The 25639-nt window shown below is 43.8% G+C and overlaps 4 protein-coding genes across 14 annotated transcripts in view; all 4 read right to left on the reverse strand.

Annotated features, from left to right (window-relative positions):
* Positions 1 to 60: 60 nt before the first annotated feature.
* LOC109470643 (calmodulin-alpha-like) lies at positions 61 to 9028 on the reverse strand. 4 transcript variants are annotated; one of them, XM_019769671.1, is made up of 4 exons: positions 8365 to 9028; positions 3566 to 3710; positions 2206 to 2400; positions 955 to 1097 (listed from the first exon to the last, which is right to left on the reverse strand). In XM_019769671.1, the coding sequence occupies exons 1-3, from the start codon at positions 8512 to 8514 to the stop codon at positions 2246 to 2248; spliced, it is 450 nt and encodes a 149-aa protein (XP_019625230.1). In that variant the 5' UTR covers positions 8515 to 9028; the 3' UTR covers positions 955 to 1097; positions 2206 to 2245. The 4 variants fall into 4 exon arrangements, with proteins under 4 accessions (XP_019625227.1, XP_019625228.1, XP_019625230.1 ...); XM_019769670.1 differs by lacking the exon at positions 8365 to 9028 and adding an exon at positions 5581 to 5979; XM_019769668.1 differs by lacking the exons at positions 2206 to 2400; positions 8365 to 9028 and adding an exon at positions 5581 to 5730 and having other exon boundaries at positions 61 to 1097.
* A 1290-nt stretch (positions 9029 to 10318) lies between these two features.
* Positions 10319 to 16100, reverse strand: LOC109470642 (calmodulin-alpha-like). Its single transcript, XM_019769667.1, has 3 exons — positions 15568 to 16100; positions 12768 to 12912; positions 10319 to 11062 (listed from the first exon to the last, which is right to left on the reverse strand). The coding sequence occupies exons 1-3, from the start codon at positions 15715 to 15717 to the stop codon at positions 10905 to 10907; spliced, it is 453 nt and encodes a 150-aa protein (XP_019625226.1). The 5' UTR covers positions 15718 to 16100; the 3' UTR covers positions 10319 to 10904.
* Positions 16101 to 16778: 678 nt separating this feature from the next.
* LOC109470571 (uncharacterized WD repeat-containing protein alr2800-like) lies at positions 16779 to 18113 on the reverse strand. The gene is made up of 2 exons (XM_019769536.1): positions 17486 to 18113; positions 16779 to 17179 (listed from the first exon to the last, which is right to left on the reverse strand). Exons 1-2 carry the CDS (start codon positions 18111 to 18113, stop codon positions 16779 to 16781), a joined length of 1029 nt encoding a protein of 342 aa, XP_019625095.1.
* Positions 18114 to 20597: 2484 nt separating this feature from the next.
* LOC109470598 (F-BAR and double SH3 domains protein 2-like) overlaps positions 20598 to 25639 on the reverse strand; it is a 30318-nt gene continuing 25276 nt past the window's right edge. For 7 of the 8 annotated variants that reach the window (XM_019769575.1, XM_019769570.1, XM_019769577.1 and 4 more), the window contains 5 exons: positions 25414 to 25564; positions 24775 to 24983; positions 24172 to 24352; positions 23739 to 23821; positions 20598 to 21521 (listed from right to left, as the gene is read on the reverse strand). In XM_019769575.1, coding sequence (XP_019625134.1) covers positions 21426 to 21521; positions 23739 to 23821; positions 24172 to 24352; positions 24775 to 24983; positions 25414 to 25564 — 720 coding nt within the window. In that variant the 3' untranslated portion in view covers positions 20598 to 21425. Of the gene's footprint in view, positions 21522 to 22402; positions 22427 to 23738; positions 23822 to 24171; positions 24353 to 24774; positions 24984 to 25413; positions 25565 to 25639 lie in introns of all 8 variants that reach the window. The other variant, XM_019769574.1, reaches the window with a different exon arrangement.

A 25639-nucleotide genomic window follows, 5' to 3' on the forward strand; every position in this document is an offset into this window, starting at 1 on the left:
ACATGCGTTTTGCTAGGGTTGATGCTAGTATTAAAGAAAGCCACAAGAGTCGTCTTAAAACAAATTCCTTTTTATTTAACCGTGAATTCAGAGATAGATGTTCAATATAGAACATTATGTTGGCAACCCGGTGCTTCAATATGCATATAGATACAGCCTCTTTGTTGCAAACGAGACCATACGGATGACGTCGAAGTTTTCTAAGGCCTCTCCCGCCAGTCATTCTCATACAAGCAAAGAAACAGACCGGTATTTAAGTACAAATGTACGAAACTTCGTGTACCTTTTGAGCTATTGCCGTATTGCTCACCGATTTTCACAGTTGTGGCGAAGAGAAAATCCCAGGTTGAACAGTTAAATATAATCATGGCTCATTTCATTACGACCACCATGCACCAATTTATACCAAGGTATATACATATAATATACATCGTCTAGTCATAAAAGAATCAACATACGCGTCCATGTCCGGTCGCCTGGTCTAAGGCCTAAGGGTGGTGCCCAATGGACAATCTAGATTTGGCGAACATTCAAGCTTTAAGCTAGTTTTAACAGCAGACAGCCATATAAATACGAACGATAATTTGTCACAATCGATTCGGTTCTAGAATCTACAAAATACAAGTCTGATTGCAACGCGTTTATGATATCACAGTTCGTCACAAAGCGGTCACATGCCAAGTCAAATGAAATATATAAGGAGATCCAATCTGATAGATTTGATTTGGATGATTTGATATCTTCAAAATGGACCGGGTTTTCACTGTACGGTTGCTTTGTTTACCAGCAAAGGAGGTAAAATCGTGTAAACAAAATCCATCATGTGTAACGTAGGGTTCGAAGGTACTCTGCCCTTTGGCTCTAATCTCCAAGCAGATGTATGACGTTCAAAAAGAATTCGGAGCCGCCTACGTCTGCTTGGAGACTACTCTAGAGATCGACTCAGGCTTTCGTCATCATGTCGTAGAACTCCTGGTAGTTGATGTGGCCGTCTCCGTCGATGTCCGCCTCGTCCAACATCTCGTCCACTTCCTCGTCTGTCAGTTTCTCCCCCAGGTTCGCCATCACTACCCGCAGCTCGGACGCCGTGATGAAACCTAAATCAAATCAAAGCAAATAGTCACAGTTGCATCTTTTTTCGTTGAAGAGGTTCATCAGTCACGTAAGATTAACAGTTAGCAGAAATTCATCAATCAGTGACTTGTTTGAAAGGTAGAAACACGTACCTCCGAACTTTCGATGTCTACTGTACATCTTGATCACGGAGTGACCTCGTCTCGATCTAGCCTCGTGTTCTCGCGAGACTACATGTAACGTTACGTCACTCCGTGATTAAGATGTCACTGATTGGTGAATTTTACTAACTGCATCTTTTTTGTTTTGGAAGGACCCCCCCCCCCAATAGCCTGGTTGCCATCCGTTTTGTAATGGGTCGTCGGGATAGCAAATGCAAAAGAGCCCCGTTACGAAACGAATGGCACCCAGGCTAAAAAAATAAAGAGAAATGGATGAGCAACTGCCGACCAAGTAAGTCGAAGCCCATCACCGTGGCAGTAGAACCAGCTTTGCGAAAGTGACGTTTTGCGGCGTCTGCGCTACACATTGATGAACGCATGCGCCGTCGCAATGACTGCTGGGTAAACCGCCATGGCGTGGTGAAGCGCCAATACGGCCAGTGCGTGACTATGTCCAGCATACTTTGTGCGCGGCTATGAATAGATTGTAAGGCGGTCCAGGAAAGGTATTAAAAAGCAAAGCGGAGTGTTATTGGGTGTGGGATGATGTTGGCTTTGGCAGCGGTGTAGGCAGTTGTTCATCCTTTTTTTCTCCAAGTCAGTTCATATGGTAGTGTCACATGTGTGTCAATCGAGTTGCTAATAGCTATTTCAAGGCTAGAATCTCGTCGCAGACCTAAGAAAAAGGGCCAGTAGTAAGATAAAGCAGTCAATACAAGTGTAGATACTTTGGTGTTCAACCTGTGAGGTTCATGATCAGACCATATGATGACTCCAATGGAATACCCATACAGCCATGAGCATGGACGAGGCGGTATGCGAGAGGCGATTTCCGACGCTTGGGCGACTTTCTGAGTGACCTAACCCTATCCTCACCAGAACATGCTGATGCTCTCGTGCCAACGGTAGCATGCAAGCCACCGGGCCAGACATACTGTAGCTCCCCTCCGGTTAGGATCAGGGCACTCACCTCACGGTGCTCAAGCGTAGAGATTCTTATTCCCTTACACTCAGGTTTTTGTCATCATCTCATAGAATTCCATAAAGTTGATGTGACCGTCGCCGTCGATATCGGCCTCGTCTATCATCTCACTGACTTCCTCGTCGCTCAGCTTTTCGCCCATGTTGGCCATGACAACACGCAACTCGGAAGCAGTGATGAACCCTGTGTGTGTGATGGCGAGATGGGTGAGAAAGCATGCATTATGGGTCATGATGTCACTTCCGGTCATGGCAACGTCACGTCTGGTTAAGAGCTAGAGGCATGTGTCTTTTCTCTTGTCCCCGAATTTGCTACTTCGGGACAGTTGTGAAAGTTATGCTTTTGTGAGAAAAAATGGCACCGTTATGACCTATTTCGTATGTGTTATCACCTGAAAAACGTGCCGGTTTCCACAAATAAATGGTTTCTAGGACTGGCTCAACTGACTTCGTTGGGGTGGTGGTGGGGCAAGGAAAGATAACTACGATACTACTGGGATAACTACTGGGATTTGTATGTAATAATAGGATGACGGTAAGATTCATATTTAATTTACGGAATTTGGGAAATAGAGGGAGTTTTCATGACTTGGGATGTAATGGAAATGGAATGACTGCGATAAAAAATTCAACCAAGGAGATTATAGGGAGCAACTAAAGTAACTTATAATTGTACATTCGTACGAAAAGGTGGAATTTGTGTGTGATGAGTTGATGGTACACAAGTAGGGGTTGAACTTAGGTTTGGTCAATCGTGAGAGCGGCGCGATCTGCAGCAAACGGGAGTGGACAGGGGAGGGATGCGGTTGTTGTTATTCTGGTTATCGCTGCACGCAGTGTTAGCTGTCTGCCAGTTGTAGCATTGTTTATCATAGTTTAGAACGAAATATGTTTATTAATAATCCAGATTTGTCCTTTCGATCCCCCCTTGTATGTTCGTAAGCTAAGTAGAGTCTCTATTACCATTACTGACCTAAAATGTGCATTACTAACTGCCTTTATGGGGATATAAATGCTGTGCTAAAATGTGGGTTTGTTGTGTTTTTTAGGGGAAATGTTAGGTACATGTATATCCCATGTGATCGGCAGTATTATATAATAGTATTAAACATTGGCGTTTCGAATTCTTTCGCACTAGCTAGTCTATATCACGTATAACGAACGGCTGATGCGTAAAATATATCATTATACTTATAGTTAATATCATTTTACAATTATTTTATATGGGTTGCTGTCGGTTGTAGACCAGTAGTTCGTACAATTGCAGCCATAGTCCATGCCGTCGAGTTAGCCCGGTACCGGTTAGTACGTACTGTCAAAGTTGGACAGTAGAAATCAAACCACATTACCATTGCCGTCCTTGTCGAAAACCCTAAACGCTTCTCTGATTTCTTTCTCGTTGTCGGCGTCACGTTGTTTTTTCGCCATGACCATGAGGAATTCTGGAAAGTCTATCGTCCCGCTGCCGTCGGCGTCCATTTCGTTGATCATGTCCTGCAAAAAAAAAGAAAGTTCCGTTGTTTGCTTATATGTGTTGTATGTGAATGAAGTTACGACATTTTATCATTTCATTTTGAAAGTGTAGGGATCTTTTTTATCATTCATCGTTGTCATTATTAATATGATCCTTTATCAGTCATCTAATCTTTCGTAAGTGCTCCATGGCCAGATGTATATGAAGACACCGTTTCAAAAATCCTATTCACAGCACTGAAATGGCGTATGTGTATAGCTAGCATAGCTTGAAAGATGCTATGTTCAGATCTGTCCAAACGTACCAAATTTGGCACACAACCAGTTGCAGATATTATAACTCCCATATTAAATTAAATGCAGTCCTTCATCTTTGCTTTTCTCATAAAGAGTTTTCTTCGAACATTAATGGTTGATTTCGTACTTTGTGACCCGGATGTGTCATGGCGGCCCCGTATCGTCGTTAAACTAAATATGTACATGCCACACTGGGGCAAAGATAACACCGCGTCACAGTTTGCATAGCACTCCAATCCCCTAAGGCAGCTGTGTTGCCAAAAATACTGGTCTAGACGTAAATCATTACACGGTTTACTTTCTAAACTACACAACAAAAAGACGCGAATATAATGTTTTGGGGCTGCGATCAACACTGATGCACGGGAGAATAGAGTAAAGATTTGACAAATGCTACAGGCTATATCAAGTTCAAATTTCAATGACATTCTACTCCTCTGACGGCTTCAATTGATTTTTGCCGGTCGTTTCGGAGTCCTCTGAAGGACTTAAATCCTTTAATCCCTTTGGCATTTCTAATCAAGGACCATTGCTATTAAAATCTTAGCCGGTATCATCCGGAGCAGCAAAAATGTCGGCGTGTCTGTTACTGGTAGCATGCTGTTGAAAAAAGAGTCTCACAAAATTGAAATGTCAAACAACATTTTGGAAAAACTTACTATTGATTTACTTTAGTTCCAACTGACAGCGATGGTAAAACGGGACTACATCTAGGTTACATCGTTGTGACGTATTTTGTTTTAAATTTTGTTCAACAATATCAAAATAAACGCCCCCTTTTGATGTCGTACTAGCGATTGCGTGCATTGAGCCTGATAACCATCTATGTATCAACTACCATCTAAGTAGGTAATCAATGAGCTGTCTTGCTCAATTTTCTGACTTAATGACTTAATCTTTGACATGAGGTCTTGGAAGCTCTTGTATGTACAATATCTCACAAAAGATGGAGAGCAGAGTTACGTTCCTCGTTCCTCGATACTGTCGTTTTTTCGATGACAATCGACCAATAGCAGATGTCACCGTTGACAGGGTACAGAGTACATTTTCCAATGCTTGGATCGGTTGCTTAGATGCTGATTTTGTTTTTCAGTCCTTCAACTTGAAACCTTTCCAAGGGCAGTAGCCTGAGACATAAAGCCCTTTTTAGGCTGACCGGTCAATATTGTATTTCATGAGAGGTCATGATCATGTCTAAATTATTAGGCTACCACATACGTCGTATGCTTGGTTGGACGGCACATTGGAGATGTTCTTGGGAAGTCGTGAACGTGTCTTACAACTACTCTCCAAGCAGAGGTTGTGGGGGAATGATCGTTAGCTTTTTATATATGGCCCTTTTTTGTCGGTACCCCCACCAACGTCGGTGGCCGGCGACCTTCTTTGGCTAATGGATATTGTCTTGCCACCGAAAGGGATCTGCTTGGAGATTATCTTACAACCTCATTCAGCTGTCTTGCGACGGGAAACGTTGGCGTAGATCAGTCGGTTCTGTCATTAACCTTGCTAAACATTGTAGGGCAACAACATCGTAGGGCGTATGTGGCCGCACTGCCGCCTTGAACAACACACTGACACAAGTACTAGTACAAACCTGCAGCTCGGCAATAGTTGTGTGGACTCCCAAGTTACGTAACACCTCGCCTAGCTCGTCTGACGTGACGTGGCCGCTGCCGTCTCGATCGAACAGAGAGAACACGTCCTTCAACTCCGCGATTTTGTCCTCTGTGAGTGTGTCCGCCATTTTTCTGGTACGTACTTAATCGGTGAAACTGAACTTGTTCTACCGCTGCTGTCCCCTCTTATATGGTAAAGGCCCACGTATGTGCAGCTTCCACGTAAGCCAGTCCTATCTAGAATAATGTGGCAGGGATGGCGACTATATTAATCATAGGGAGTTGCCTTGTGAATATTTGGTGACAACCACGCGGACAAAGACCCTGAGATAATCTTATTTAATGTGTGGACGTTGGTTTCCGTTTACTGAAATAGCGTTTGTGTTTCTTGCAAAGCGTCAGAGGAATAATTATAGTAACATGTGATAAGTTCAGTGACTGAAAGATAGTCCACATTGGGTATGTATCATTGTGTATATGGCCGTGTGTATATGTCATCTGGTCCTAACTGGCTTGAGTCTCTGTTTGACGCCCCTTGGGACTGAAAAACAGTAAAACGTGGCATGATTGTGCGTACACTTGGCCGGAGTATCCAGCTTCCGACTGAACCTTATCCACTTTTCCTGGTATTTTTTTCAGTCGTCAAAGAAGTCCTGTGGAGACAGACCTGAACCGGTTAACCAATGTCCATCGTTGTTGACACTTGCGAACTTGTTGACACTTAACTTGGGTACCACGCAGATGGCGATTATCCACCAGTTGTCACACGGTGTATCAAGATGATGACGGTATTCCATCAAATGACTTGGTTATTTTTACAGTCCACAATGAGTCAAGAATAAGGTCTTTACAATTCACAAGAAAAACATCACAGTAAAACAATCTGTTCTTATGACGACATGTTCCTTGTGATGACCTGGGCCGGCCTGTCCCATGTTGTTCGTGACGTCACCATGGAGTTCTAGAGTGTATTGACACCCGGGAGTCTGTATTAAAACTGACAGATCATGTTGTAAAGATAAGACTATTTAAAATTCTACAGTTTACAGTGTAACATGAAACCCGCCGGGTGACCTTTTTACATCCACAGACGTTCGCGAGAGATTTACGTCCAGGCCAAATAGAATCTTATATCTGTTTAAAAGCACCGCTGTTTTGTAAGCTTTTATGGTGTTTATACTGCATGTATATTTATCCATGAAGAGATTTTATTAGACGTAAAGTTATGCTTAAGTCAGCAATATTGACATGTTAACCTGTGGCTATGATTGACGGTTTATTTGACGGTTTATTTTATTAGGGGAGGGGCCGATCTCCAAGCAGATATTGGAAGGGAAGATCGTACTATTCTGTATTTTGTCCCGATTTTCTGACGCAAAGGCCCTCCAGCATCTGTCGGGCATTCGCTCAGGAACGGCGGCTTCTTCCTTTGAAAACTGGACAAGCCCTCCCGACATCTGCTTGGATATGAGTTAGTCGATGATGGGGTGAAAAATCGTAATGTTTTCTGATGGCTACGCTTCTCTGGCAGCCCTTTGCCTAGTGGACTGTCAGGAAATCGGGTTAGCCAGAAAACGTTACGATTTCTGCCCCAAAATCTGCTTGGATATGGGGGGAGGGGGTAATACAGTGGTCCATGTTTGGAGGAGTGCTTGATATGATGATGGGGTCAAAGACCGTAATGTTTTCTGATGGCTAGGCTTCTCTGACAGCGTAGTGGATTGTCCCTGTTGGCCAGAGAAAGTTAAGATTTCTGCCCCCAACATCTGCTTGGATAATACAGTGGCCCATGTTTGGAGGAGCCCTTGATATGATCTCTGTTTACAGAGCCCGTCGCCTCCAGCCCAAACACCACGGCAGCGGCACGACCCCGGCCTTTAACTCCGACAACAAGTCTTTATATCAAACACCACTTTGGACATGAACAGTGCAGCTGTCAGACTAATCGACCAAGCAGATGTATAACTCCAGCTCGTATTGTCTGCGTTTTTGCAGCGTTTTGTAACTTTTCTTAAGCGGTGCAGATAGAAGATATAAATAGTCAAAAACGCACACCACTTAAGAGAGTTGAAAACATTGAAAGAATACGACGTGCCAAAAACATGCTGACGCCATACGTCTGCTTGGAGATTGCTGTCAGTGTCGCCGCCCTTTGTCATGTAGTACTGTTTAGTAATATTCATAGTATATCATAATCTTCATGACATTACATCCGCAAAGAGGCTATGTTTTGTACTCGAGCTCCCACGCTACTTTGAGAAGGAATGGTCAAAACCGTTAAAACAATGCTACTAAAATATAGTCTTTTTCCTAAAGGGGCTATAAAAACTTTAATACGCTTCGTAGATTGTTTGTTGTTGACGATGATACCGATAAACAACTTTTAATCATTAATTAGTATTCATTCCTACGAGCACTCGTGGCATGTCGGCTATGTTAGCGAGGCACGCACTACAACAAGACTTAGCAATGTGTGTAAACAAACATCTCCATCTACGTATACACCCTCCTTCTGCGGTTTATCTTTCTCATCCTCTCTGTCTTTACGTTCCCGTACAATATCTCAAAGTTATAACTTAAAATAATTGCTTTTGACAACCCGTCGTGTATTCCCTTCCTGTGTTCTGCCATTTTAGTAAACACGGTGAGCGATGTCTAGGTTGACATTATGTGAGGTAATATAAAGAATGCTTTATATAGATGAGTTGGGGCACTGATGATGGTAACATATTCTTCATAAAACGGTATTTTACATGACTCACCTGCAGCTCTGCTACTGAAGCGGCGCGGCCCAGTCCTCTGAGAACACTGCCTAACTCCTTGGTGGAGATATATCCGTTTCCGTCCAAGTCAAATAGAGAGAACACATCCTTGAATTCCGCGATCTGCTCCTCCGTTAGAACGTCCGCCATTTTGAAGGCCCCCCGCGCAACGGTCCCGGGAATTTACGGTGCGGCGACTACAGATGTCTGCGTCCTCTCACATCCACAAAACCCGGCTCTTACTCCTCCCGATGACAAACGCTTGTCGTGATGAGCAAAATTCCTCCGATAACAGACTTCCTGCGAGTGAAAGAAGCAGCTTTTTGTGAAGGTTTTTCCCCCAAGAGAGACAATTCCGGCAATGCTCACCTAACACGCGCACCTCCCGAAAATAGTGAGTTGTGTCAAGGCGACGTGACAGACACTGAACTTTCCAGCCGTGTTGTTTCAGTTGCCGCCTGTCCTATCGCGTTACCGGGATGGCACTGGGAAAAGGGTCACCTAAAACCGGCATCGAATACTTGTTGTACATGTAATATCATCCACAGCTTGTTACGCACAACATATGCTCAATACATCCCATACATAGGGTTTATCCATGGGTAATACAAGTAGGACTTACTTTTTGGTACATTCAGGAACGCGTTGAAACATCATCAACAAAGAGCTAGACGAATGTCGGTGAGCATGCGCAGCACGTCGGTGTCACGGCGAGTGACGGGTTTAGACAGAAGAACCCCCGGTGACTCCACTGGACTCCACTGTGGTGCTTAACAAGACACAGAGACGACATTTGCTGTCATGCAGTCATCTACGTTTGTTTGCCTGTATGCAGTTGTGAAGTTCAAACGCAAACAGTTAAAGCCCAAAACAGACTATCAAAAGAAACCGTAGAAAGAAGTCGACATAAACAGTGTGTGTGTTTGGAGGGGGATGTAGGGGATACCAATTTCCTAGACTAAAACCTGCCATGGTCTGATGTGCTTAATCTGAACCTTCAAACGATACACAACCATTCAACGACAGACTTTTCAGAACATGTCTTACAAAGTAACCGTTGCCCATCTTAGCAGATGCACTCACGTGGGCCGTAACGTGTATTTAAATGAGTCGACTGACAGCGAGTCTACATACCAGTAATAATTGTCTGACAGGGACCTTTCAGGCACATTCCGTCAGATTTCTCCTGCGACATCCATGCAGCTTAATCCACGGGATTAACCGGTGCATTTTAGATACATCTGATGAAAGAATGAAACAAATTGGTCGGTCTCATTCTCAGACTTTTTGCTAAATAGAAAAGTTCTGTTTTGTGCTATAAACAACAAAGAAACCAACATGCCAACAAATAAAGCAAAGCTGTTAAAAAAATGACAGTGCCATTTGACGAAGTTGGCAAATATGATAACAGACTGGCCCAGGCTTATAGGTTGCATAGCCTCAATTTGTTTATGCCGTTATGCAATCTTGAATACCTGCAGGTAGTTTTTCATTGAGGTCATGACAGAGGAGGCAGTGGGAGCAAGAAAACTTGTGCGCGGTTTGAAAGACGCAAAAAAGGAAAGACTAAATCCGAAGTCATGCATCTGCTTGGATATTAAGCCTACAACAAGCCAGCGAGTTGATGTAAGTCGATACCACTGCATCTCTCCATATATCCCCTCTCATGTTACACCAGCTATGGGCAGGTCAGGGACTCGGTAACACTATCCTCACGGGGTAAGCCAGCAACGCAGTTGTCAGAGTCTTTGCCTGGGGGCAGGAATAAAGCAAGATCTTGTGGAAAACTGACTGGCAGATTCTCTGTCGTCTTCAATGACGTCAGTATCAAACGATGATGTTGTGCCTCTAGGACTGTACCAGTGATCTAACATGACGACACCTTTAACTATTCTCCACATGGATATTGAGACAAATATTGAGACTGACGAGAACCGGCCTTGTTTGCTTTTTTGACAGTTCTATATTATCTTTTTATTTACATGTATTTCACAATAGATTCAATATCATTACAAGGGCAGCCATAACCTTAGGCTGAATATTATTGAGTTAAAATGTACTTAAAGGGAATACGCTACTAAATACGTGAAGTTATGCACGACCATCTGTTGATTCAACATTCACGTTGTGAAAGAACCATTCCTATAGGATTATTGCGGATTGGCGTAGCGTTTCATCCAATTTAATACCATTGTGGCGTCGTCCACACAAGCTGTTCATGGGGCTATGGCGCATTACGGAGAACTAAGGGCGTCGCAAAGCAGCTTGCGAGTTGTGGAAAATCGCTGTCAGCGTTTGATATACTGTAGCGTCACCCGAGTTGGAATCCTGGACATATCTCTGGGATACTATTAGCAGTGCACTATACATTTACCTGTTGCACGTTGCAAAGCATCGTCCAACATGTTGAAGAGTCCCTCCAAAAATATAGCGTAACGTTTCAGCTAACTTCATCCAGGGCCATACATTGTAGCCGCCATCAGACGAGCGTTTAAGGTGTCAAAAAGCAGTGTTTATAATATGGAAAGAGTTACAATGTTTCATCCGATTTTGTACATTGTGGTGTAGAACTCCTCGAAGTTGATGTGTCCGTCCCCGTCACTGTCTGCCTCGTCTATCATCTCATCCACTTCCTCGTCTGTCAGTTTCTCTCCCAGGTTCGCCATCACTACCCGCAGCTCGGACGCCGTGATGAACCCTGGGAAAATAACGGAAAGATGACCTTGAGTCTGAAGGTCATGGGGTTGTCGGTGTGCCACCTGATGTTAGAAAGCCGCTCCATAGTGTTAGAAATCAGCTGCACGTCACCGTCTGGGATGCCTAAAGCTGTGAAGCAGTTCAAAGATGTGGTAGTAGTCACGTCAAAGATGTGGTAGTAGTCACGTGAGTGTAGTAGTCACGTGAGTGTAGTAGCACGTGAGTGTGACGTCATCTAGCGCCGCCATGTTGGTGGGTTAAAGACGCTGTGGTTAAAAGCTGTAACAGCCGAATCCGAGTGCCTGGTCTGACATTCCTTTGGGTTACAACGAAGCTCTGAGGAACAGAAGCAAGGGTCAAGCTTAAGAATTAAGGAAAGGCAGAGGGAGAAGGAAAGGCATAGGAAGAAATGGGCAGAGAACAGCTGCAGTCCTGGTGCTGTCAGCAAGGAGGTTATAGGGAGCTGGTGCACCACAATCACGCAGCGCCCCCACAGAAAAGAGGGACACCAAGACCATCAAGGACAAGGTGCTGTAAACAACGGCATCGTGCGACATATAGAAGCATTGCAGCGTTTTGACGTCACGTCTTATCAATTACGATCCACGAGAAGTTCATGAATATGGAAAGATCGATTTATATCTTTTGCGTCATGCAATCCTTTTATACGTATGTATATATTGAAATACTAACCACTTATATTTAATATATTACTGGAGAGAAAAAACACATTGTAGACAGCCGGGAAAGAGACAGCTGAGTATTCGGAAGCTTTGGGTGATTTTTCACTGCCAAGTCATGCAGGTTTGATTTGGTGTGCGGGAAGATTGTATAAGGTGAAAATGATTTCTCAATTGCTTTGCTCGTTAGTCAGTGACAGGCCCGCCCTTGTTTGGGAAGTGTTAGCATTGCGTGAATGGCCGAGATGCTAGGCGCAAATTTGTGTGAGGGTGATATGGCCTGATATGTTGTTGGGTAATATTTCACAATGTGCCGCTGCAATGTTTCAAAGCGCTGCATGAACTTCATTGTCTTCAAGCAGATGTATGTCTTTGTCTTGTTTGTTTGTTTGTTTGTTTGTTTGTTTGTTTGAAAAAACTTTCTTTTGCAGCTCTCTTTGATGATATCTTTCGTACGATCTGATATAATTAAAGTTGGAGGCAACAGACAAGAGGTGGGTATCACTTGAGAGACGAACAGAACTCTGCAAAAAGAAATTAGATGCACCTACTCAAGCCAAATCCATACATCTGATTGATCCACATTGTATATGAGTTTGTGGGCGCAATCATTGTTCATTTATCTTACAAAGGTTTGCTTTGCATTAGGATTGGGGTCAGGCACGGTTCTGGATAGTCTCCGCATATCCTACTCTCCAAGCAGAGGTTGTGGGGGAATGATCGTTACATTTTTATATATGGCCGTTTTTTTTTGTCCTGACCCCCACCAACCCGTCGGTGGCCGCGGAGCTTCTCTGGCTAATGGATACTGCCTGACCAATTTGATGCTGTCTTTTTGCCACCGAGAGGGATCTGCTTGGAGATTGGCATATCCAAGAACAGTTGATTTGCCGCAGGCACGGTTCTGGATACGCGAGGACTATCCAGGACCGTGTCTGAGCATGGTTCTGGATAAAGCACGGTTCTGGATACAACAGTAACGTTAGGCCCTGGCAATACTCTGACACCCTGGGTAACCTCCCCTACCGTTCCCGTCCTTGTCGAAGACTCTGAAGGCCTCCCTGATCTCCTTCTCACTGTCTGACTCCTGCTGCTTCTTGGACATCACCAGCAGGAATTCTGGGAAGTCTATCGTGCCGCTGCCGTCGTGGTCCATCTCGTTTATCATGTCCTGATGAGAGGAAATACGTCATCATTATTATTAACATTGTGTGTATAGAGTATATATTGCCCACTGAGACCACCAAGGGAACTTATAAAATCCAGTCTAAGTGAGGTGGTCACTATAGCTAGGACTGTTGTGTCAATGTGGAAAATTAAGAGACCACCAAAGAGACGACACATTGACCAGTGGTCCTTATGAAGAGGTGGTCACAGGTTTGCATGCATCTGGTAGGTAACGCAGACGTTGGGGTGGACCATTCGGCTTTTCGAGCGACGTTTCTCTACATCTGTTGGGGTATATTGAACTGCCAGGAAAGCTTCCTGGTCAGAAAACTGATTGACGATATTAGTTACCGCCATGTTTGTGACGATATCATAGCTGAGGTCATATAAATTGTCACCGTAACCTGGTACGTTTCTCATCTCTTGACCTGTGACACAGAGACCTCACCTCTGAACTGATCGCCCGATGTTGTTTCGTCTATTTGTGGACGGCAGTTGACATTAGAATGTAGACCAAACGTTCAGAAGGTCACGTTACATGTACATATCGATTCTATTACAAAACTGCCATCCACACTTTACAGTACATGAATAACAGCAGTACAAAGTCGTGACAGTGTACGATAATGTTAAGGTTCACATTTATAGCTCTATCCGTGCTTTCTGCAAATTACGAGGAGCGCTCTCTACCCCCGGCATGTGAAGTACTTGCGACCAATGCAAACACGGCATGCCTGTCGGTCGTTTTAGTAACAACCCGGATTAGCTGTCTGCTCCAGCCGGCATTCAACCCTGGCCGCTTCGCTGCCAAAAATTCAGCCGAGAAGCCACCGGGAGCTAGACTTGGATGGATACCAATGGATGGACACTTTGATCTGCACCAGGGGCTAAAAGGCTCTAAAACGACCAATAAGGTTTCACCCTAAGCGAACATACAATCCTGCAGTGCTGAAATGTGGACACCCATCCCCGTCAACCGTTTGGCAAGTCACCAAGACTGCTCAGCGCAAAGAAAACTAGCCTCCACCAGGCCTTTCTACGGGAATACGGATAGTAGAATTCGGGAAAAAAGAGAGTAAAATTGGCCAAGGGAGTCCGGCCGCTGGGAGGTACTAGTAGTTTCTTAAGGCGGTCTAACCCCCCTGGCAAATGTTCTCCTATATATAGCCGGCGTAGTTAGTCTGGTAGAGACTAAAAGAAAACAGATAAACCCGGTATTGGCTATATCATTTCTGGTAGCCTGTCCTTGAGAGTCATGATGCCCGTCCTTCGGAGTCATGAACTCGTGTAGCCTAAATACTTCCACGAAAATAACCCGTGGGCGACGGGAGAACGTCGGTCACTTCATCACGTCACATGATAAGGCTTTAAAAGCTTGTTTGGTAAGCCAAAACTAAAGTAGAGTTTTAAAACTGCATCGGAATGAGAGACACTGATGGAGCAAGTAAGACCTGACGGAAGTTGTCTGCTTGGGTTACAAGGGTCAGTCCTTGTTTAGAGTGTTGTCCTTTGTAGTTGCCCTGCCATCGTAACTCAAAAAGGCGTTTAGCCTCCAATTAGGTGGTCAGAATAGATTTGTGGTTTGACTGCTTTGTGGTCTGAGCTTTTCCTATCAGAGTCGTAGATATACATGCCTGATATGAGCTCCTCAGAGTCAGGGTTTTAAAAAAAATCAGCCTTCAGATCTAGACCTTCCCCTGAGCCTACTCATTAGCTGTGGATGTTAACCTCGTCTCAGTAGTATAGAAATGGACACCTAGTGCAAAAATAACCCTTCGTATCTCTTCCTCCTGTTCCCAATGCCTGCTCTGTAAGCCGAGTTATCGGTATGGCGCTGGCGTTATATCTCGTCTATGTCAAACCAGGGCATCCAGTGTGAAAATTAACCCAAAGGATGGCCTTCAAAACCCCTTTCTGCTCTGTGATAGGGTAGCTATTGAAGGGCTTCCATCTTGCAAAAGTTAGCCTAGGTACCATCCTGCCTAGTTTGTGTACGCTCGGATAGTCGCTACCTACCAACCAGACTATGTAGAAGTAGGATATCTAGCTAGTGCAAAAATTATCCCTAGCAAAAAGGTTTAATGAAGAAATGCCATCTATATAACAACATCATAAAGCGAGAACTCTGACTAGACTCCTCTACATCCCAGCGGCCCTCTGCGGGGGAAATATCTCGATATGGCAGTGATTTTAATCTCTCCAGTGTGAAAGTAGGACACCAAGGGCAAAAATAACCCTTAGCAGCATGGTAGCACGGTCGTCAATTCAATAGAGAAGTCCAGATTATTATAGCACTCAGCACGATGAAGTTATAGCGGTGACAGAAGACGTGATATCGTGTCTGTATCTCCACTCACAGCTACTGTGTAAGATGTCATTCCTCTCAGCACCTTCAATATGTGCAATTCATACAAGCTCCAAGCAGATGTGTGAGGGCACCGACGTGTTTTTGTAGCGTTTTGTGTGTCACTAAAATGGCGCGCGTTTTTCCACAAGCATACATGGAGAGACGGTCACCGCGGCTAGAGTCGTACACAACTCTGTAAAGACACGCACAGAACAAGCCTGAGCTTAGAGAATTACACCTAACACTGAGGGCAAGTCGTCCGTAAGCTTCGCACTGATGCATTAAACCATCGCTGATGAAAACATGACTTGCCTGCAGCTCCGCCAGCTCGGGTTTGTGTCCCAGGGACTCCATGACTTCCCCCAGCTCGCTCGTCGTGATGGACCCGCTGTTGTCCTGGTCAAACAGACCGAACACTTCCTTAAACTCCGCGATCTGCTCCTCAGAAAGCGTGTCCGCCATGTCTTAGCTTTCCGGCTGCTCTGTCTTCGACTGGGCTCCGCGGCTGCTTGTTTTGGGTGGATAAGGAGAAGGCGCTGACTTAAGAATCTGAAGACGGCGCGGAATTCTTGAAGCACTCCCCTGGCCTGGCACGGCAGACTCCGAGGAACTTAAGGCTAAAACATCCGGGTGTGGAGGAGTAGGCGCTACATAGTGACGGTGTCCCTGTTTGGGTAGGGACTTGGTAGAGCCTTCGCGCTGAGAGCCACTAGAGAAAACTGCGGCCGCTAAATATAGGAGGTCGGGCCAGTTATGGCGATAATTACCGCACATTGTACACAAGGCGGAGCCGCAGTCGGCTGAGCGCCAAGCAGATGTTTGTTTTCACGTCGTCTTCGTCACAGTCACACACGTCGTGCCATGGTTTCTTCGTTGGATTGTCAGTGAGGCTGACAAACCCAGCGACAGCGAATTGTCAGCGACAAAACCAATCGGCGACAAGGCAAGCGAATTTTATAAGCTGGGTTACGTCGGAGCTACACATCTGCTCGAAAATGAACGTTTAGACGTATCTCCAAGCAGATCCTACGGTGGCGGGGCAGTATCCAATCTGCCAAGCACCCTGCCACTGAAGGATCTGCTTAGAGATAACGTTCGGACGTCGGAGAGAGCTAGCTGTTTGTGACATTTGAATGACTGTCATGTTCACTGTGAAGAGGCGAGGCGGTCTATTTTTGTTTTATTTTTCACGGGCGATTAGCATCAAAGCATCTGTTCATATAAATCACATTTTTACTGCGGCAAATGGACAGCTGGTGCTGTGGCTATCGGGCAGTTGCTGACGAAATAACTGAGAAATATCACAGGTTTCCTCTATTGCCATTGTTATGTCGATCGGTCAAACGGATTCTAACACACACGCACGCACGCACACACGCACGCACGCACGCACGCACGCACGCACGCCCTTCCTTGGGGTGATGTAAAATAAACACTCAACCAAATCGAAAGGACTATTGATCATATTCTGGAAATTAAAAACTAAATTTACACGAAACGCTCTTCTTTTTTTTTGCCAGATTCTAAAACTTCCCGTCTATGTTCGCAAGGTAGACGTTATTGTCGTTCGCACAGCAGGCCAATAGCCTGCCATCCGGGGACAGCCTGCAGCAGAACAGTTCCTCCAGGTCAGGGTCGGCAGCGGCGCCGCTCGTCACCTTCCCGGCCTGCAGGAGCTGTCTTCCCGAGACGGGGTCCCACAGCCGCACGGTCCTGTCGCTGGAGCAGGTGGCGAGGACGAGCCTGTCGGCGGCCGAGGTGTGGAGGAAGCTGCCCGACCAGACGGTGGAGGTGTGCCCGGTGAGAACGCGAGGCTCCGTCAGCGTCCGGGTGCACCAGATCTGCACGGTCCCGTCAGAGCAGCACGTGGCCAGGAGACTGCCGTCCGGAGAGAAGCTGACAGCGAGCGCCCATTTTGGACCACCTGAAGGAGAGAAGAAAATCGTTCAGGCCCATGATGTACAAAACAAGCTTGGCAACTGGCAAGAGCCATCTAAGCAACCAATGGTAAAGGTCTTAAAATTCGTTCTTTCCTCTATAAAAGTATAGAAATGGAACATGTTGTCATCAAGTATGGTAGGGGCCTGTGCAGATTTGCTGTAATCCTCAGTTACACATAAATGCTTTGCACACTAGAAGGACAAGTCCCCCAGCATACGAATTTGCCCCAGCATACGTTTCGCTAGGGAACAGTCAAACTGTTTGGCCAATTCAGACTTAAGATTCAGACCTTTGCCTTCGAGGATTTTGCACTGAAGGTCGTTGCCGCCAACTCGGCCCGTCCAGAGTCTCGTGGTCCTGTCGCGAGAACAGGACGCGATCTGGAAGTTGGGGAGAGGAGAGTCCGGGTCAGGAGCGAAGGCGAGATCTTCTACGGAGTTCTTATGGCCCACCAGTGTCGCCTGAAACACGTCGTACTCCCGCCAACACCAGATCTTGATGGTCCTATCCACGCCGCACGCCGCCAGGTAGTTAAAGCAGGGCGAGAACCTACACCTGTACAGCGACGTCGGGAAGCCGTGCGCATCCTTGCTACAGAAGCTCCTCACAAGGTGCCCTTCTGTGGTCTTCAGGTTTCCTTCTCTGTCTCTCGGCGGCATCTTCCAGACGTGGACCCCGCCGGAGTCGGTACAGGTGCACAAGAGGCGACCGTCTCGACTGAAATCGCAACTCCAGACGGCGTTCGAGTCCGGGTGAGAGAGGACGGCGACTGCCGGGTACCCTGGTTTCGTCAGGTCCCACAGTCGGACCGTCTCGTCGCCCGACGACGTCGCCAAAAGCCGGCCGTCCGGCGAGAAGCTGCAGTTCTCTATCCACTCCGAGTGCCCGCGAAGGGCCGTCCAACTCAGCACGGACATGGCGATAGGAATAGGAAAAGTATGGAAACTTCCGAGTTGTGTACACTCTACAGCCGTGGCAACCATAGAACGAAACCACAAAGAACAAAAGAACAATGCTCCATTGGGTAAAGTTTGATATTCTAGAACTCTATCCAGCAGTTCCAAAAACTTGGGGGCAAGGATACATGTACTACAATCTCCTGTAGTACCAACAGTGATAAATAGAGGTCGCTTTTGATCGGTGCAACCGAACGAAGATTGTAGTACATAATGAATGCGTCGAGTACTGAATAGCTGAACCTATCACTTAGTATTAGTGTAGTAGAATGAATAGGCTCGTGTACAAACTAATTTCCCAGACGATATAGAATAATGTAAAAAAAAAATATGTTTCACATAGATAAGAAGCAGTCATTCCCAAAGGACTCAGACAAAAACCGAGGAAACTTGAGTTTGTCAATGTGACGATATATTTCACGTTCATCACACTCCACCAGCAATATGCTCTCTGTACAATAATACTCGCTCTGCCATGTACATGTCTCATATCTATCTACAGTCCTGTCACATGCACAACATACAATACCATATCATAGCTCTCTGTACAACTCTACAGTATTGCCTAGCCTGTTTTCTTCAACACACATACATGTAGATACAATTGTTAGACACTATTATACTACTGGTTTACAACAGACTCCTTACTACTAAGTGACAGGACTATCATAGCAGAAATAGGCCCAAACAAAGTAGGTGAATAGTATACTGGAAGAGTTAGCCACACAGAGTCTATTGACTTAGTAAACCCAAGTCAATTCTCTGGCAAGCTCTCTGGTAAGTAGATTTGCCGTGTTTGGTTGTATTTCTTCAGCCACTTTGGGAGTCTGGTTCAAACTACATAATACATGTACATGTAATATCTCAGGGATCTACTCAATACTTTGCTGTATTACTGACAACTACGGACTATTTAATAGAGTGTTAACTACGACTACTGGGACTCACACTTGCATAGGGATAGTGACACTAAAGTACAGTTACAGTACAGTATATATACTTCTCACAATCTACATCATCTGTAATGATCACCTACATTTGGAGTATACAGGTGAATACATGGCAATGCTGTGCTGGCTCAGGAAGAGACGATTTGCTCAGAGGAATTTGTGACTGACGTAAGCTGAGTCACATGGTTATCAATGTGGTGTATGTTGCTCACATAATTTGACATGATTGTACAGTATGCATGATCATACTCTTCTTTGAATTTGGTGCAAGTACATGTATATGTGAATTCAACATGTCTGACTTTCTTCCAGCTGCCTGCCTTTGTATCTAAGTTAACCTTTTCCCTGCTGTAACCACATTATCGTAGTGGTTACATTGTATCACAGCTGAGCTCTGCAGGGTGAAGGTTAAATGCTGAGTACAATGTAGTAATCACAAGTGGACCTTCCTTGCACACATACATCTTTGCCATGTTAATGTCATATTCATATTACTATCTGCATAAATATTCGTCGTTCTACAATACTCATATAAAATACATGTCTATACCATAGTTTAAGTAGCCTTGATTATACCGGTATTATCATACATACATGTACTTTCCTCTTAGTTGGTCTACATGTAAGTACATGTACTAGTAGTCAAGATACATTGTGCTGTAAAAGTGATTATATATTAGGAGTCTCTGATTGGTTACCAAACTCCTTACATACTACCTGATTGGTCAGTTTAAATATGTTTAAAATTCACTAGATAGCCCTATCAGCCAATCGGTGCGGTCCAACTATTCGCTACACTTGCTTGATTAGTAGGTACAGTTAAAGACAAGTTTGGAATTATAATCTTACATAATGACACATCTAGACTTCATTTTTTCTTCACCTGGCTTGATTTTGTTCCTTTGCTAGTTTAACTATGTGCACTGTAATCACACAGAAACTTTTTAAATAAGTATATTGTTAACACCCTGTGAGGATTAAGTAGAGTTGCATAAAGTCTGTTGTTTCCCATCCATCCTGTAGCTTTGTGTCTTTTACAAGGTTGAATTTTATTTCCAAGCAGATGCATGGCTCTCGCCTGTTTTGTACCTCTTTTGGAGAACAAGAAAAGACATGTCGGAGCCATACATGTACATCTGGTTGTAGATTAACCATGCCATGTTTTCATCTCACCAAGCCATTTACTTGCATCTCTTTCACCCTGTTCTGTATCCAAAATGACAGAAGACCATACTGCACCACCTACATGGGAACTTCCACACTTTTCATACTTGATATGTAGCATCTTTGTCAAACTCCACTCTTTGTCAAACTCCATTACTTTGCTATAATACACAGGTAACATGCAGGTAGATATCAGAAATACCTGTGAAATTCTAATAATACCTTCAGTAACCTGCATACGCTGCTATATTACTTTGCTTTACAGTATAACTTGTGCATGCATTTGTTAGGACTTTATACACAGAAGTAAACCTAATATAAGACTTTTGTTAGGACTTCATACACAGAAGTGAACCTATAATAAGACTATCACTTTAGTGCTACCTGATACAGGTCTGTTTCCAGCTTTACCATGAATCTATTTTATCACCATGTCCAGAAAAACTGAACAACACGAGATGAACACACTAAATACACTTTTTAAAATAAAAAAACATTTTTGCCGTATGGACTTCATTCAAGGCAGTAACATTACAGAATAATAAATACACACAAGTCTATAAATCAACATTAGCAAAACTCAATTTTCACACAACTTGCCAGAAGCTAATGCAACTTTATAGGAAACTGCAAACTAAAGTACAAAAATAAGCATCTCTACATACAATTTGTCATCTTTGGCTTATAACAATAAGCATTACGGTAATCAATGCAATACAACATATCAGATCAAATGCCTAAACACAACATATACTCACGGAATCAATAAACATGTATATACATGGGGAAAGACATACTTGCTATGTTTTGGACCCAGCAACTCTTACAGTAATTTAGGTAACACTTAACAGCCTCCTGACAACCCCACTAGTAAGTAGAAAGTAGCCTTAATGTCCTTTTACGTTCCTGTGGCTGTTTTGTATAGTAGTGTATGTTGAAAACTTACTTTTATAATGTAACACTTTGTGACTCTCTTTGAGCACTACTAAGTAGAAAGTACTCTTAATGTCCTGTGGCTGTTTTGTATACCGGTAGTAGTGTTGCCAACTTTTCTTCCATAATGTAACACTTTGCGACTTTTTTTTAAAGCACCACTAAGAAGTATCCTTAGTTCCTGTGTTGTGTATGTATGGCTGTCTGGTGTAGTTGTTGTTGTGGATTACACAGTTGACACTTCTAACTCCACATCATTGACATCGAACGCTGGAGAGGTTTCAGCATCCTGACCCGAGGGAGGAGGGGGAGCACATCTCGGCTAACAAAGACAAACACAAGAATTCTGCACTGAGTATCCTGTTAGGCCTGATAGTACATGTAGGATAGAAAGGTGCTATTTTCTTTATGTATGTTACACAAGGAAAGACAGAAGTGCAAATCAGAGATATCAGAGATAGATAGATGCCTAAGAAGAGAAACACAGCAAGACAACACACAGCAGTGATGCTCCAGCCAAGAACATTGAGTTACAGAAACAGTAAAATATGCAGAGAATCTGCTAGTATTTCAACAGTTTCAATTCAAAACATCCAAATTATGCTTTTGATGATACATGTGTAATGCATGTATTGGTGGGGCAGAAATCAAGTGATACTTAGTTTCCTAATGTTCATTTTGATGTGTTGAACTCATTTCATAGCCTGAGACCCAGCCTTCTTCAGTTTGCACTTACTCCAGACTTGGTGGGGTTGTGACAGTTGGAGAAAAGACAAGCCAATGAAGGCTGGATTTTAGACTATTTATTTCAACCTTCCTTTCTGAAGATTTTTGGATGGAGCAGAGGAGAAAGTAGAAGAAATAACAAATCATACCTCAGAAGAATCACCTTTATCACCCTCACCATCTTTACTTTCACCTTTAGCTTCTTCACCATCATTACTTTCGCTTCCTTCTCCATCTTTAGTTTCCTCACCATCTTTTACTTCCACATCATCCTTACTCTCACTTTCTTGCTCTTCCTTAGCTCCTTCCTCATCCTTATCATGACAGCGGTTAGGGACAGAAGTGAAGGTTAGTCAGCACACAAGAAAGAAGACAGAGGTTATGTCTAAGAAGTGTTTGTGTGAATCTTCTATCAGTGATGTGTTGAAATGGTTAGTACACACACAGCACTGCACTAAGAACCCACACTTGTCTCACCTGTGCCACAAGTCACCAAGCAAACTGATCAGGGAAAACAAAGGGGGCATGATAGAAACAAAATACAATTAAAAATGGTAGCGAAAACAAATCTTTCATCAATGGAGACAAACAAGCAGGATTCAAATTTTAAAAAAATTACATGGAAAATCCAAATTAATGCTGTCATAAAACTAAAGGTTCTTAATGTGATTTTGCAACATAATATCATTAAATCATATGAATTTAATGTAAAACATACAAAACATGGGATTTTACACATAACATTTTACATAAATTATGCTCTGCGTGTGTGTGCGTGTGTGTCTGCATGTATGTGTGGGTGAATATAAGAAGAGACTATGGACAGGCTAGCCTTCATTTCAAATCTACAGTAACTGTAATCTCATTCCTACATTTTAACCTGAGCCAGTCAATTTTACTGCATATATGAGCACCATACCTGATCTATTTTTATGGGTTCACCACACCACGAAGTGGTGTGGTGAAACCATATTGCTTTTTCTCATGATTCTCCTCCTTCTTATGGGTTCACCACACCACGAAGTGGTGTGGTGAAACCATATTGCTTTTTCTGATGTTTCTTCTTCTCCTTCTCCTCCTCCTCCTCCTGCCATATCTTTAAATGGATTCAGCTTCTTCATTTTAGGGCCTAAGGTCCTGAAATTTGGTATGGAGGTACAGTGGGCAAATACCCCTAGGCGTTTTTTAAATTATTGTGATACAGGCTTTTAGAATGGTTTTATTTGAGTTTTTTGGCTGTGTAATAGCTAATGTATTACTGTGTAAGTGTGCAGTGTTTACCACATTTGGACATGAGTCATCACAATGGCATGCAAGGCATCAACCAATAGGCATGCAGCTTTCCTCTATTCTCCTTGCTGATTGGCTGTTGGGATTTAACTGGCTTAACTTCATTTACACCTGCACAGAGCCATGCCATACTGACAGTATGTCTGTATTCAAGTGTTTTGGTAGGTATTTTAAGCTTTCCTGCTCCAGCATTGGAATGCGGGCTATGAACGCTTCTTTTTATCTTGAAAATCAACAGTTTGCATTATGCAATCCTAACCAATAATGTAGGGAATAGCTATCCAACTGTTGTAGTCTTAGTTGTATGTTACTTCATACTATAGTTATATCAATGTAAAGCATTGTTTTCCCTTGTGTTTCTCATTCTTTCCCTGCCATGTGGTAAAATGTGGTGAACCCATCGCTATATTTGCTCCAAAGCAAATATTGGCCTTTCTAGTCTTTGGTATCTTTTGCAGTTATAAGTGGTAAGATTAGTTACTGGTCACTACAGTTAGTGACAGTGAGGAGATGTTGTCCTTACCGGTCTCCTGTTGCCAGAGGGACTGCCTGGTGCAGAGTGGGCGGACGGGTGGTCGGCGTCTACATCTAAACTACTGCCAGTCCCTGTAGGCAGGGGGGATTCACAGTTAGTGGTAATCTGTTGCTACTTTGTACAAAATAACATAGAAGCATATACACAACATATGACAGCCAAGAGAATGATAAGAAACAGTCGCAACTATTGGACCCAGTGTCATCAAGCAGAGAGAACTACTGTAAACTGGACTTTCTTATCATTATAGATAATAGGGAGAATGTTCTTGAAAAAGGTTAAGCAACAATGAGATACACTGTAAGCAAGGTGTAGTTGTGATGAGTTGTTTCACAAAATATGAAAATCTGTCTGGAAGCTCAAAGTTTCAAACGTTCTGCTAAAAGAGTTAAAAACAAGAGTTGACAAGAAGTTAACTGACCGAGGAAGTTAGCAGAGGACGGTCTGAACTGGTTGTCTGGGGACTGCGGAGACTCGATGTTGAGCTCGGGTACGGGACCCAGGGTGCCGTTACTGTTACTGTTGTTCCCGTTGGTCAGGAAGCCCGGAGGGAGGGAGGGGGGCAGGACTCCCGGCATGGGCAGGTTAGGTGTGGTCGGCGTCTGCAGGTAGAATAGGTGTGTAAGGAGCACAATAGATTGTAAGAGCATTGTCAAAGGTTGGTCAAAACCATGCACTGCTGCAGATAATCACTAGGTGGCACTGCTATATAAGAACCTGGGACCACCCGAAAGAAGATAAAACTACAAATTAAAGTCTCCAAAAGCAATTTCAGGGCAGTAAAACTGGATTTTCCAACTCAATTTTCTAGTCATTTTTCTGATATAGTACGTTGCATCAACACTACCAGTATCCCATATCATACTAATACCAAGAAATAAAGGAACTTCTCACATAGCATGTATCAGAGCTACAGTATTTCAAATGTTTGAAATGATGACAAAAATGTGCAGAAAAAGCTAGTTAATAGTTTTGTTGCCCGGACATTGTACTGGATGCCTTTGAACAAATCACAAACTCTCACCTTGTCATAAAAAGCAGCTTCACTCTCGTCCAGGTCCTCCACGACCAGCGAGGGGAAGACGCCGACCGTCCCATTATACTCGCCCTTCCACCAGCCGTCGTCCACCCCGTTAGCGTCCTTACTCGTCACGTTGATGATCGCGCCCTCTGGGAACGTCAGCTCCTCCGGGTTACTGGCGTCAAAGTCGTACAGCGCTCGCACCAGGGATACTAGAAACAGAACAGTGTTTACGGAAAGCCATCAAAGCATTGTCAATGCTTTAATGAAATGATGCTCCAAGATATCTAAAATGCAATCTTACTTTGAAAAGCATTTCCAGGCTTTCATTTTTGGCAGACTGTATTCAAGCTTCTTCTCTTTTGCTTACATTATGCTTACCACTCCTTTGATTGGGGCTTTGCCACTGGCTTTTTTAAGACTAATGTCAAGCCCATGAGATTGACCTCATGAAAGCTTTCAACACATTTACACTCATTACCACAGTACCCCAGACTTATATTGTAACTTTTACTTGTTTTAAAATGCTCGAACAGTTACCATGCATGGCAAATTTAGACGTTTTGACAAAGTCATGCCCAACTATTCATCAACAAAATGTGAATTAGCACAGATACATGAAAAGATAAGCATTAATCTCACATCCTTGTTGCTGGAATGGTGGAGATGTCTCGGTAGTCCCCAGTGCCTGCTGTACCTCCCAGTCTGTACTGGACATGGAGGATGTGTAGGACCCAGATACGTGTTGGGGGGAACCAACCGTCTGGGCCGTCTCCAACTGTTCATATTGCACCTAAAACAAGTCAGTAACCAACTTTAACACTGCATTATGAAACGTCAAGTTGTGCTTTTGCAGCACGTCGGCAGA

The sequence above is a fragment of the Branchiostoma belcheri genome, unplaced genomic scaffold (genome assembly GCF_001625305.1).
Source record: "Branchiostoma belcheri isolate BF01 breed outbred unplaced genomic scaffold, Haploidv18h27 scaffold23, whole genome shotgun sequence".
NCBI classification, from domain to species: Eukaryota; Metazoa; Chordata; class Leptocardii; order Amphioxiformes; family Branchiostomatidae; genus Branchiostoma; species Branchiostoma belcheri.